Genomic DNA, 13,956 nt, shown 5'->3' with positions numbered 1-13,956 from the left:
GTATAAATAAAAATTATTATTATTATTATTATCCAACAGGGGTCTTACATTCATTTAGGGCCAGTCTAATCTCTCCTCACTGGTGTGGTTGCCTGAGTAGCAGTTAGCCATTGGATGGAGCCATCGTGTCTTTCTCCCTTGCTTCTGCAATCTCAGGGCAATTGGAAGTTTCTGTAGCTGCTTTCAGGCAACATGTCTGAAACTACAAACGCTCCCAACCAAGAATCCCCATACAATTAAGTCCTACCTTTGTTTGGAAGAGAAAAAAGCAAACTGACAATTTACATGATAAATAATCAGAAAGCATTACACAGTACCTAATATGTTTATATATAATTTATTTTAAGAGACTGCTTCAACAAAGACGAGGTTAGTGCAACTTGAAATTCACATCTCACAACTAAGTGTATTACCACATTTCAAAAAACAAAAAAACAAAAAGTCGTCATTACACAGGGAAGGATCTTGTTTGCTTCATTCGCTACACAGAGATATAACCAACTGTTAATTATTCAAATTGCTTTTTAGCTGCATGTTACGCGTTTCCTGGACCGAAAGCACTTCTGCGCAGGAAAAAGTGTGAAAAGTATATGCAGTTTACACACGCGGCCATCATTCACACAAGTATCTGACACGTCCTGGGAAGACAAGGAAACCACATCTCTGTGTTCTCCATGTAGGAAAAACATAAGAAAGCAACCCCAAGTACTAAGCAAAATGCAGCTGCGGCAAAGCACCTTTTGCTTGCTGTTCAGACTAGGTGAAAACCAGGGCTTTAACCTTCACTTCAGCTGGGTTTTGGGGTGATGTAGACCTCAAGTCCTGTAGCTCTTCTCAGAAACACCAGACTCTGTGAAGAATCTTGGAGAGGATGAAGAGTTCCTTTCCCAAGCTATCTTTCATACAGGTGGTGCTTCCGAGGCTCCTTAATCCCAATCTCTCTCATTTGGAGGTACGTGAGCTACTTAAGTGGGTTTCAGAGTCCCAGGAGGAAGGCAGCAAGGGCTTCTTAATGTCCCTTTCCCAGCTGTTCCACAGCACTGCTTCTAGTTGTCATCCACTCCTCACTACAGCTTCTGTTCCTTCAAGCTGTAGTCCAGGAGAAAAACTGAGCAGGCGAGGTTTCCGGCCCTGCAGGTGTGTGCCATGGGAAACTGAAGAATGTCAACTTGCCTTTTACAGGCACAAGATCTGTGCCACACCAAGGTGTGCAGCAAAGAAACCATTAGGCTCAAGTGCAACAGAACTGTGGAGAAGGGGATTCGGGAATTGATGCCTCGGCCACCTTCACTGTGATCACTGGGCTGGGAGCTCTTTCCCACCCCTCAAGCAGCCACAGATTTCACAGTACAAAGCTGTTAGGGGTTTAAAAGGGGGTCAACAGAGGGAGGCTGCTCTTCAAATTGAGGCCTCAAGATGCAAAAAGTGCAAAAAGTCAAAATTCATTGAGTGCCTTTATCAATGGCCAACTGATACCACAATCCTAAACACATTTACTTGGACTTTGGTAGAATTTCCTTTGAAGTAAACTGCCTCAAGATCAAACCAGGCTGCGAGTTGCCCTAACTCTGCATAACTGATCCAACCAGCTGCATTCCCAACTATTCATAAATGCCTGGCATGAAAAAATACTCAACGTTACAACAGACAATAACAGCCTAAAATACAACTTCAGCTTTAACAGGAATGTACAAAGACGTCTCAAAACTAAAGTGAAAAAAGTGACCAGAAGCATGCTAAAATAATATTGAGAGAAGCAATGCTCAATGAAACAAGGGAAATGCATTTTTACTTGAGGTGTCATAACCTGAATGAAGCTGAAGTCATAGGGGAGGAGAAGCAGGAGACTTTTGCTTCCATCGGCCCTCCTTTGGGATTTGATTATCAAAGATCTGCTCTGTTTTTGCTGGAGTGCAACACCAAAGCCGTACTGCTGCCCTCCAGCCAAGGAGAAGACACAAGGTAGTTGCTGTCCTAAGATTAAGCACTGATATGGATTGAGGGCAAAGCTCCACCCATCTCAGTGTTAAACTACGTCAACCTGTCCCAGACTGCGATGGCGAAGAAACCCATTATTTCCAACCTACTGTCTTATGCACACATTGCTTGCCTGTAGGACATTCCCAAGTTGAAGCAGGGGTGTGGCAACGTTTTAGCCCCCCTCCCAATGCCCTTCCTTCAACATTCCCATGCTGAACCTGGTTGTCTGCAAAGGCTTCTTGGACGTTAGCATTCCTTAGCAGACTCAACAGACGACTGTCAAAGGAAGGAGGCGATGCATTTGGGGCAGAGCTGGAAGTATGGCCCCGATCCTGCTACAGCAAAGAAATGTTCTGCATGTGGACAGACCTTGTCATTCCATCTCCAAAGTGAGTATATTAAAATGGCTGTGCAACGCTAATGCCAATTTTTCTTGCAGGCAGTGTTCAATCTACTTTAACTCAAGCAACTGTCGTCACAAACCGTCCCAAATGTAACTTGCTTTATAAAGACGCAACATTGGTCCTGGGACAGTACTTCAGAGATCAAAAGTCAAAGATGCTTCCTGACACCATCTCATAAACTACAAAAATCCAGCTGTTGGTAGGCTATTAATTTTTGTGCATTTGATGCTACTGTCATACTTTATTGGGAGGCATTTAAGAATAACCCACTTATTTTTCTTTGCACATATTTGTTTCACATACAAACTGGGGGGGGGGTCATTTTATTTAAATAGAACTTTTCATAGATATCAAAAAAGATATCAAAATATAATGAGAGCAGACATCTGAAAGCATGCTCTCAGCTCTCTCTAGCTGCTAAGAGAAGTCAATTTACAAGGAATGCAACCTTCCACCAGAGTCTTCACAGGTCAGAGTGAGCAGACCTCCTATTCTGCTTGCATGTTCAGCTAGGCCTTAGAGGCAGCAGAGATCAACGCAGTCTTGCTTTGCTCTGGGGAAAGTGGCAAAAGCAAACTGCAAGTGGACTCTGAATACCTCTTGGAGCTTGTTAAGAGGAAAAGGACACAAAGAAAGAGGCAAATAAGTAGGAGGAGCGAGGTATAACTTTTTCTTTTTTGCCCTGGTTTAGCTGAAACCCTTATTACACACAACACACAAAAGCTCATCCTTCTCACTGCTGCTGCAGGCAAAACACAGCCTAGCCAGAAGTGCACACACACCGGCTGAATGGAGGGGCTTATGATGAAGATAAAAAGATGGGCTAAAAAGCATACAGAGCATCTCAAAGCACCTGACAGGACAGCTATGCTTACTTTCAACCCAAAGCTTATCACAATACAAATAGTACATTTGCTAATTAAAGTATATGATACACATTTCCTTCTTCCCAAAGGAGGCATGAAGAAATCAGCGCATCTTCTCACATGGCATTCAGACATGTTCCTGAAGCCACCCAAAAAAGGTTTTGCTGCCTAGAGCTCTCTCCCCATCAGCAACTTTCTCCATTACTTCACAGTACTTCAGCACTGCTTGAAAGAGGTCTCCCACTTTCCAGCCTCTCTCTTGCAGTTTCTTTGAAAGCTGGGAAGAGAAAGCAAAAACAGGTTACATTAAAAAGTAAAGCTGAAAAGATAAATTACAATACAGTGGACGCTCGGGTTGCGAACGTGATCCGTGTGGAATGCATGTTCGCAACCCGCAGTGTTCGCAACCCACGCCTGCGCATCTGTGCATGCGTGGGTTGCGATTCGGCGCTTCTGTGCATGCGCAAAGCGTAATTTAGCGCTTCTGTGCATGCATGACTGCCGAAACCCATTCTGGTACTTCCGGGTTTCAGCGGTCCATAACCCCAAAAAACGCAACCTGAAGCGGCTGTAAGCTGAGGTATGACTGTACTATGGTCACCTCCCTTCACTGCGCTTCCCTTTGGCTTAAAACACACCCTGTTGGGCTTCCTTATCTGGTCCCGGGTTTCTTCCTTGACCTGCCCCTCCACTCAAACGGGGACCCTCAAAAATTGCCCCGACACTGCAATTAGGCTTGAAAGCACCCCTCCTCTCCTCACCTGCAATTTCCATGAAGATCTCACCCAACACCAACACCCCCGCTTGGGCAGCTGGGCTTGAAAAAATGTTAAATGCTTTCCCCTGAAAGGCTAACTGCTGAATGAGGGGATGGGGGAGGCTGAGAGCATGTGGACGGGTGGCCTGGACCATATGTGTGTCATGGAGATGAGCGTGCCATTTGTATATATTAATGTGAGCATGTTTGGAAGAGAGTGCAGGGTGGTTTTTCCCACAGCTAGTACACAACCCCTGCAGGAGAAAGAATGTGGCTTTCAGGACAAAAATTGTCTTGCTTCCCTGACATAAAGGACAACTTGCTTCCACTTCACTCTCTGCTTCAATCCCAGCAACAAAGGAAGTATTTCTAACCAATGCATTAGCCATTTGTTTTCTTTAACTTATAATTTGCAAGTCGAGTAATTTTAAGCTTCTTTCCTTAAAAAATATATATCCAGACTAACAACCACAGTATTAAAATTACAAGCCAGAAACGTTTTGATATTTTACAGCTGTAAAAACAAGGCACTCTCAAAGTCCAGAATTTCCTCTGATTTTCTTAAAGATGCCATTCTTAAGGGTGACACTCCCAAAAAATCTGTACTACATGGTAATGTAGGTAGCAGATAACAGCCCCCCCAAAACCAATGCTGAACAAATATTCATACATCTATCATCATCCCCAATAAATAAGCATTTCACAGTTGCACAAATTAACACTAAAATATGCATGTCCAAAAAGTGTGGTTTCACTGGTATTATTTACTCTATTATCAAATGAAACCACTGACTCCAAGTTAAATTTTTAAGAAGCATGAAGTTCCACAAAGCAGAAAATTAAATTTCCAACTACAAGCCCAGCCACAAAGTTCTGTCATTTTATTTAGTAAATTTAAACAAATTTATTAAATACCATCACAACATAAAAACATAGTAACCATCAAAAACAATAACCCCTGCCACAGTTTACAAAACCATAGATTATTTAATTAGCCAAAGGCCTGGGAGAAGATGAATGTTTTTGCCTGATGCCTAAAGATATGTAATTGTTTCAGCACTTCCACTGCCTCACCTGCAGATGTAAAAGAGAAGCAGAGCTGTTTGTCATCAGCATGTTGCTGACAACTTACTCCAAATCTCTGGATGACCCCACTCAAGTCATTTCAGGTAGATGTTAAACAGCACAGGGGGATAAAATCCAACCTTGAGGAACCGCACATTGAAGGCTCCATGGGGCCAAAGAGCACTCCCCCGGCACCACCCTCCAGAAATGACTATCCAAGTTGGACTGGAACAGTGTTATCAAACCAATCTACTAACTTGTTAGTTGAGTTAGCCACTGCTCAGGCTCTAGTTCAGACACAGGCAAACTCGGCCCTCCAAATGTTTTGGGACTACAATTCCCACCATCCCTGCCCACTGGTCCTGTTAGCTAGGGATCATGGAAGGTGTAGTCCAAAACATCTGGAGGTCAGAGTTTGCCTATGCCTGCTCTAGTTCTACCCAGGTTGCTGTGGAAACAGTTCTAGATGCAGTGTTAATGGGGGTTACCTAATTATTCTATGGGGACCCGGGTGGCGCTGTGGGTTAAACCACAGAGCCTAGGGCTTGCCGATCAGAAGGTCGGTGGTTCGAATCCCCGCGATGGGGTGAGCTCCCTGCCAACCTAGCAGTTTGAAAGCACGTCAAAGTGCAAATAGATAAATAGGTACCGCTCCGACGGGAAGGTTAAATGGCGTTTCCATGCACTACTCTGGCTCGCCAGAAGTGGCTTAGTCATGCTGGCCACATGACCCGGAAGCTGTACGCCGGCTTCCTCGGCCAGTAAAGCGAGATGAGCGCCGCAACCCCAGAGTGGTCCGCAACTGGACCTAACGTTCAGGGGTCCCTTTACCTTTTATTAATTATTCTACCCATGATTAGACCTGTGAAGGTATCAACTCTCGCTTATTGCAGTACAATAAGCCAGTATGGTGTAGTGGTTAAGAGCGGTAGACTTGTAATCTGGTGAGCCGGGTTCGCTTCCCTGCTCCTCCACATGCAGCTGCTGGGTGACCTTGGGCCAGTCACACTTCTCTGAAGTCTCTCAGCCCCACTCACCTCACAGAGTGCTTGTTGTGGGGGAGGAAGGGAAAGGAGAATGTTAGCCGCTTTGAGACTCCTGAAGGGGAGTGAAAGGCGGGATATCAAATCCAAACTCTTCTTCTTCTTCTACAAAACGTGATAAACACAGCTGAAGGACGGCAACTGCAATTTGTACAATGACAGCCCTTTCATTACTCACAAGAACAAACTCCTTTGGAACACCGTCATGGAAATGCAGCTTGGCCACCCCTGCTTCGGAAGCTGTCAGCCACTGCAGGGCCATTCTCAGCTGGGAGTCCACCAGGCATGGCCCTATGTCAACATTTATGATTACCAATGCCTTTCCTATGTTTCCCAACCCTATTGCAAGCAAGAGAGAGAATAAAGATGAAAAGCTCTGTGAGCATATTTTACTCAATGAATTATGGTGGCCCACTCTTCAGATAACAGCAATACAGTAAAGCAATACAGTAAAGCCTTGTTCACACATGATCCGAGGGCCAGGGCTGAACAGGGAGGTGGTCAAGATTGCAGATATAAAATTATTCAGGATAGCGAAAACCAAATCCGACTGCAAAGAGTTCTAAAAAGATATCTCTAAACTGCCTGAATGGGCAACAAAATGGCAAATGCAGTTTAATGTATGAAAGTCCACTGTCCAATGTGGTGCATGCTGTGGTTAAGCAAATTAAATAAATCCTAATTTTGACATATACACTCAACTGTAAGTATCTAACCTGAGAAGAGAGAACTTCACTGATTCATCTGGCTGGCCAATAAAAATTTCAGCATTCTAGGACTTTAGGGGGGAAAACTATTTCCAAAGTCCCTAAGATGGAGCTGGGTCATTCCCACATACACACTTTGCTTAGAAAAAAAATGAATTGGAATAGCTTCAGCAGAAGCCGCCCAGAAGCTATTACGAAATATAGAGGTCATTCTTTGAAACAGCTGAGGGCTGCTCTTCTGACACAAGTCTCATACAAACTGATCCATAAATAGAGCATTCTTACATCAACTACAGAATAATAGATACATCCTGTTAAGGTTACCTTCAATTGTATCTTTAAGCTCTTCCTCTTTGTCTTCTGTTCCATCACTGTAGGGGAGGAAGGTAGAATTAATGCAAAGCAGGATAATATTAAGGTCTGAAACTTCAATAGGACATTCAAGGAAAACATAGTATGAATTAACCAAAGTATCAAGGAATGATTGTGAAAATGGAAGCTTTGCTTCTCACGCCATTTTCTGTCACGTGGCTTGTAAATTTCCCAGATAAAACTTTAAAAGAAATTCTACCTTTCCCTTTCAAATATGGAGTTTTAAGAAGGAGATATGTTATTATTATAATGCACTGAATTATATGCAATGGTTCTAATTACTAGGAGAAAATAAATGATTAAACAAAAGGGGAAACAGAAATATTGTAGGAAGCAAGCTCTTTTTTATGAAGAGATAATTGGAAGCATCTAGAATAGCAAGCAGAACATGCACAAAAGTGTTGCATTTTACATGTTTGTCGGGACAGTCACACTGTAGCACAGTAAAATGGACCCATTCAGTATGAATTTGTTAAGGAAAATCATGATCAGGTGAAAAGCGTGTGGGTAATGAATCACATTTCATATATGCCAGTTTATTCAGTCTTGAAAAATTATGACTTCATGCATTAATATATGAGGGACTAGCCTGTTTCAATGTCTTGGTTTGACCAACCTGTCTGATGTTGGAAAGGATAAATTCTCCTCATACATATCTCCTTCTAAACCAAGACTGCTCCAGCTACTGCTGTTACCATTACTGCCAGGGGAAGAAGAGAACAGAGCTGAACTAGAAAAAAGTTAGCCCAAACCAGAACCCAGAATCTTCATTTTCCTTGATGCGCTCTGTCCAGATTCCTGAGCTGTGGCACCATTTTCTTAATAAGTATACAAAAACACTTTGGGGGGAAAGAGGTACAAAGAAACAAAATGAAAGGGCACCTATGAACACTGCTCAGAAAAATAAATGTGAATTCACGTGGCACTTTTCTCCCACTGCCAAACGATTTCTGCAATCCTCATGTGCTGAGCTGGTCCAGGTCAGAACAGGTGCAACACAGCTTCAGCAATGCAGCAACTGACAAAGGAATAATTTGGATTTCCTAATCATTTACATGAATGTCAAAGTGCTGAACCAGTACTAGTTTCTTTCGCAAACAGCAAATTCCAAGGCTTGCATTCAATTAAGTTTTAACCAGAGTAAACTCACTGAAATGAATGAACATACCTAAGTGCATTGATTTCAGTGGTCTTCTCCGAGTAAATATGGTTGAATGCCACACTCTATAGTTTCTTTACAACGCTGTTTCAAAAATCAGTGTGTTGAGAGAGAAAAAGATTTTGTGAAGGTATCTGAAGTCGCCTTATACCAAGTCACGCAGACCATTAGTGCATCTAACCAAATGACAGTAGTGCTTCCAAGGTATTTGGCAGACGTTCCTTGGCCCTCTTCTAACAGGACAGCCCATAAACCTGAGACATCCAGGACTGAAAACAATATTTGTGCTGAAAACCTGTTGTGCTGGAGGTGGCTAGGATGAGTCAGGTGTCTCTTCTTCTGGCTCCGCTAAGCTCCACCACTGGGGGAAAAGGGCTCTGCTGCCATGAAGCGCCCCCCCCCCCCACTATCACCAGCAATATTCCTGCTGTAAAGTGTAATGCCATCAAATCCACTGGGTCCTAAACAAAGTCCAGCTACTGTTAATGGGGCTGATCCAGGCTTCTCTGCTGTTCTCGGCAGGAAGTGGTGCAGAGGAAAGCAGCCTTCCTACTGCCCTCCTATCATCTATCCTGATCAGCAGGAGCAGCAGAATCCCAAATGCAGGGGTGCCTCTGCCATTCGCTCAGCCCCACTGCTCTTGCCTTGCTCAGACCATCAGAATTACAAGCGACGTTTACACTGCTAAAAAGGAAAGAAAGAGGAATTTTAAAGTACCTCTAAGGCCAAAGTTCCTTTGCTAGAGATCTTGACCACACACTGAATAAATTCATAAGTAAGCCAGTATTTATAATGCAGATGAGGAGTCAAGTGAGAAAGAAAAGTTTGCATTGGAGATCTAAGTTAGAAATTTAAGAAGCCCTGCTGTTGTTCTGTTGCCTGTCAAAACACTTTTAATATATATAAAATATGTCATGACATGGGACTCCTCAGCCTCAGGGGAAGAGGTCATGGATTGAGAACTTCTTGGACTAAGAACCAGTCTTTGATATCTGCATGCTGAAGTTCTATAACGCAGGGAGCCTTAAATGCCAGAACTTCTCTGGTCTGAAGAAGCTGCATTACCATCTTCTGATTCTAAGGACTCCAGCTCAGAGGCCATACGCAACCAACTTCTCCAGTGCCACCAGAGGCCCTCGTTCTTTAAATGGGCTAGACTCCCCTCATCAGTGGAGGGACTAGCTGTTCTAAGGATGCTGCAGACCTTTAAGGCCCAGTCTGAATTTGCTGGTTGCGGGAGCAACAGTCAAGCCTAACCTGTCTGCTTCTAGCCTAGGCTCTACTTGGTGCTATCCAAGGTTCATCCCACTTTGCTTCTTTGCCTTTAGGACTTTAATCTCTACTTTACCTGGCTTTGTTTATGTGGACTTTGCTTTTCTGGAACTTGACCTATGCTTGACCCAACTCTGCTTCTTCAATTTGGAACAAATGCTAGTGTATGACCTGGTGTCCCAGGACACTGTGCCCGTCACAAGTCCCATTTGGCAAGAACCTCATCCCCCAGCTGGGAGCACTTCCTTTGGCAGAACAAAATGGTGTCAATTTAGCAAAATATTATAAACTAGAGTGATGTACTTCTAAAAATAGGAAAGTGGTTGTCAGTCTAGCTTACATTTGCAACCAGTGGAGTTAAGTCTGCACCAAGTGGGGGTGCACAAAGCTGGGAGTTTTAATCAATCAATCAATCAATCAATCAATCAATCCCCCACCTTTTTCCCTGACAATGACTCAATTAAAGACCCACACAAGTGGTTTAAGTTTTTTATTATATATATTGTGCTTTCATATTTTGATTTTGTTCTGTGAACTGCCCTGAGACCTCTGGGTACAGGGCGGGATATAAATTCAATAAATAAATAAATAAAATTGCCTGAGGCGGCTTTTGACTTGTGTTTCTTGCAGGTGGAATGAAGGGTGTATGTCTTGTTCAAGGGCAACCAACCCAGAACTTTGCTGGGCATGCCCAAGGCCACAGTGTTCCAGCCAACGGCATTAAAGTCTGTGACACAATGTCAATTTCCTGCATATAAAACACCAACCATTTCTAAAGAATCTTGGGGGGAAATAATTTGCTAACTAAATTAAAAGCCGATTCTCAGATGGAAGGCATTGTCGGTCAAACAATTAGTAAATCCTTATGGATAATTACAAATCTAAATAGCAGATGAAGATTCACTCTCCACTTTATGCTGTACATAGGCAGGAACCTTGTAACTGTAATCAGAAGTCAAGTGCTCATGAGTTTCCCCTTCCTTCTTCCTCCCCTTACAGTTTAAATGGTTAACTTACTTGTTTGATCAAACCAGTTTGCCATTGCCTTTAAAGCAGCAAACTGGTCTGAGTGAGTTGTCCAATCAGAGATTGCAAAACAAGATCCAACTGTGATTTGAAATCCTTGTTTGGAGGACTCACGGAAACAATAATTTGTTAGGTCAGACATAATGTCAAACTATGGTTGGATCAAATCAAAAAGCCATTAATCTAAGCACGGGAAGGAAGGCAGAGGAGAACAGTATCACAGGCTGAATGCCTTCCTGGGCCCACTTATGAATCTAGTTCATCTCCTCAACAAGAGACGTCCAACTTTCAGAGGCCATCAGTCCACAAACCAATCAATCCAAACAGTCCAAACAACCTACAGACAGTGAGAAGACGGCCAGAAATGTATCTTGTGGCACAAGTGTAAGTGCTCAGAAATTATATTAGACTCCGCAGTAAAGCTGGTGCCATTTAGTAGTAACTAGAATTAAAGAACTCCAGGCTCCCAGGCAGTCTCCTATCTAGGAACTGATTAGACTCAGATCTGCTATATCAGATACTGTATCATTTGTCTTTGGACTAGAGACACATTTCATCATCCCATTGTCTACCGGAGCCTCCACCAGTCCATACTGCTTGAGCTTGCATGGAAAAACTTCATGAGCACTATATCAACATCAAGTTGTATGCCAGGTATCTACTGTTGACAATGTTTCTTTATAGAATCTAAATCAGTGTTTCTCAACCAGGGGGCAGATGAAGATCTCAGGCAGGATGGGAGTGTGTTTTTTTTAAAAAATGTGGATAGTGTAGGGGGGGGGGAAGTCACAAACTTTCAATCCAATTAAAAATTCAAATAAAATAATTACAAGAGCCAGGTTTGAAGAGGTGTGTGGGAGGTTTATGTTACCTAACCGTTTAAAAAGCTTGAGAAACAATGATCTAAGTCATCCTTAGCACCAGCTCATATGTGAATGGTCACACTTGGTTATGAAAACTGTCATTCACAAATAACAAACCCACAAGAACTCTTTATCCTTCACTGGTCAGGTTTGTTTGTTCTTTCGAGTGTATATTTAAGAAATGGTTTAATTTTATGTTTGTATACTCCAAAGATAGCTTATTATGAGTTGTTAATGTGCAGGCACTCTTTTAGTTACTTGCTTTGTGAGAAATGAGCCTTTTCCCACTTTTCAAGTGTTTTTAGCCAAAATGTGAAATCAGAGCTGTCCCTGATTTAGTCACACATGCACCAGGAAAGGACAGCAAATAGCTTCAAAATAACCCAGGAAGTTCCTTCTCCAGACAATGAAGAAAGGACTGTCTGATTCATTTTGAAGCTGCTCTTTCATCTTGCAATAGTGTTCTGGGAAAATAATTGAGAAATCCAGGACTTTAGCGTAGCTGTGACTGGGTAGTTGTGCACCAACCCAAAGGCAAAGAGTAGCAGCATAGACAGCAGGAGGAGTTCATGGTCTAACTCAGGTATATTTTCATGGGAGGAAAATAAATTAACCTACAAATGCAAATAAAGTCCGTCATTACTATAACCATATTGCATAAAGAGGGGGGCATTGTGACTGAGCAACCCAGAGCAGCTATACTAAAGTGGGGAAGGGCGGGGCTGAGAAAAAGTTGTACAGTGGTGCCCCGCAAGACGAATGCCTCGCAAGACGGAAAACCCGCTAGACGAAAGGGTTTTCCGTTTTTGAGTTGCTTCGCAGGACGAATTTCCCTATGGGCTTGCTTCGCAAGACGAAAATGTCTTGCGAGTCTTGAGATTTTTTTTCCGCTTTCCCCCCCTTTTTCTAAGCCGCTAAGCCGCTAATAGCCTTTTAGCAGCTAAGCCGATAAGCTGATAAGCCTTTAATAGCCGCTAAACCGCTAATAGCGCTAATCCGCTAATAGGGTTGCTTCGCAAGACGAAAAAACCGCTAGACGAAGACACTCGCGGAACGGATTAATTTCGTCTTGCGAAGCACCACTGTATGTGAAAACTCTGTGGTGCAGTCCAGTGTTGTCATCCAGCCTCTTGGCTTGTTAGGGAAATGACTGCAGCAGCAAAATGGGGGAGAAGTGATTGCTCCCCCCCCCCGCAACCTCGCCATGGAGAAAAATAGGGGGATTCCTGGGTTGGGTTGTCACTGCTGGTATAAACCAATTGGTATATTGATATCAAAGGCTTAAATCCTTTTTTGCTCAAGAGAGGTGGTGTTATTGTTTGTTATGTGCTGATGATAATATTGAGAGTTGTTATTCTGATTTGGAAAAGCTCTTACCCATCCTTCACCAGAAGGTCTCAGGGCATGTTACGGCAATGCAAAAATTCAGTATTTTAGCCTCCTCGCTCCCTCCCTCAACTGCCATCCCCTGAAGGACCATCTCACTCCCTGAGAAAGAGAAAAAAACTTTGCTGAGTTGCCACTATCTAGTTCCCAGCAGGGCCCCTTCTGCTGCCAGTTGCTACTGCACACACTTCTGGAAAACCATATTGCCCTGAGGGGAGCAGAGAAGAAGCAGTTCCAGCTTTTGCTTTAACATACGCCTGCATTTGAAATGTATTGCAACGTTTAAAAAACCCACACTGCTTGTAACCATCTTTTGTAAACTGCTTGGTGTCGTCTGCCTGAAAAGTGACATAATAAATACCTTAAATAAATAAATGTTATGAAATACAAAAGATGCCCCTAGAACAGTGGTTCCCAAGTACCTAAGTACTGCAATACCCCATTTTTCAACAGCTAAGACATGGAACGCCTGCTTTTGAAAATGTTGTTCTCGCTATGGTAGTTTTTGTTATGTGAACGGTGCCACAGAGCTCCCCCTGCCCAGGTGGATTATACAGACCACCAGTTGAGAACCACCGCCTTAGAATACACTGCTTGCTTTAGCAGTTTGCAACTGAATTTATCCAGCAGGGGCATCTGAACCTGGGCTGCGCAAAATCTTCATCCCCTCTGAAGTACCTACCACAAGCGTTCTTCCACCGAATATGGCTGGGGAGTTGTGGCCCTGCAGATCTTCCTGGGCTACAACTCCCATCACCACGAAGCCCTGACCCTGCTGGTTTGGGCTGAAGAACCCCAGCAGCACCAGGAAGGCTACCTGTTCCCCATCCCTAGAACACAATATTGACAGCCTAAGATCCACCGAGGAAAGACTTTCTGTAAGGTAACTGCTTGATAGCAGATGGTTTAAGAGTTGCACTGTGGGGGGAAGTAGAGCTCTTGTGTCTTTAACAGCAGTGTGACAGGCAGAAATGCAGGTTAAGACTTTGATTATATGGAAATACAACTGTGGGGAAAGCTTCATCTGTTTACATTCTGTCTGTCAGACACCTTAGT

The 13,956-nt window shown here is 43.3% G+C and overlaps 1 protein-coding gene across 5 annotated transcripts in view; it reads right to left on the bottom strand.

Annotated features, from left to right (window-relative positions):
* Positions 1-321: 321 nt before the first annotated feature.
* Positions 322-13,956, bottom strand: part of AKAP11 (A-kinase anchoring protein 11) — a 40,712-nt gene continuing 27,077 nt past the window's right edge. For 3 of the 5 annotated variants that reach the window (XM_081014583.1, XM_081014586.1, XM_081014584.1), the window contains 4 exons: positions 7,811-7,894; positions 7,147-7,193; positions 6,294-6,454; positions 322-3,527 (listed from right to left, as the gene is read on the bottom strand). In XM_081014583.1, the coding sequence (XP_080870709.1) occupies positions 3,378-3,527; positions 6,294-6,454; positions 7,147-7,193; positions 7,811-7,894 (442 nt within the window). In that variant the 3' untranslated portion in view covers positions 322-3,377. The remainder of the gene's footprint in view (positions 3,528-6,293; positions 6,455-7,146; positions 7,194-7,810; positions 7,895-13,956) is intronic. The other 2 variants (XM_081014585.1, XM_081014587.1) reach the window with 1 other exon arrangement.

Source organism: Podarcis pityusensis (assembly GCF_964106645.2).
Source record: "Podarcis pityusensis genome assembly, chromosome: 7".
Lineage (NCBI taxonomy): Eukaryota > Metazoa > Chordata > Lepidosauria > Squamata > Lacertidae > Podarcis > Podarcis pityusensis.
This window is presented reverse-complemented; position numbering and strand designations above follow the sequence as displayed.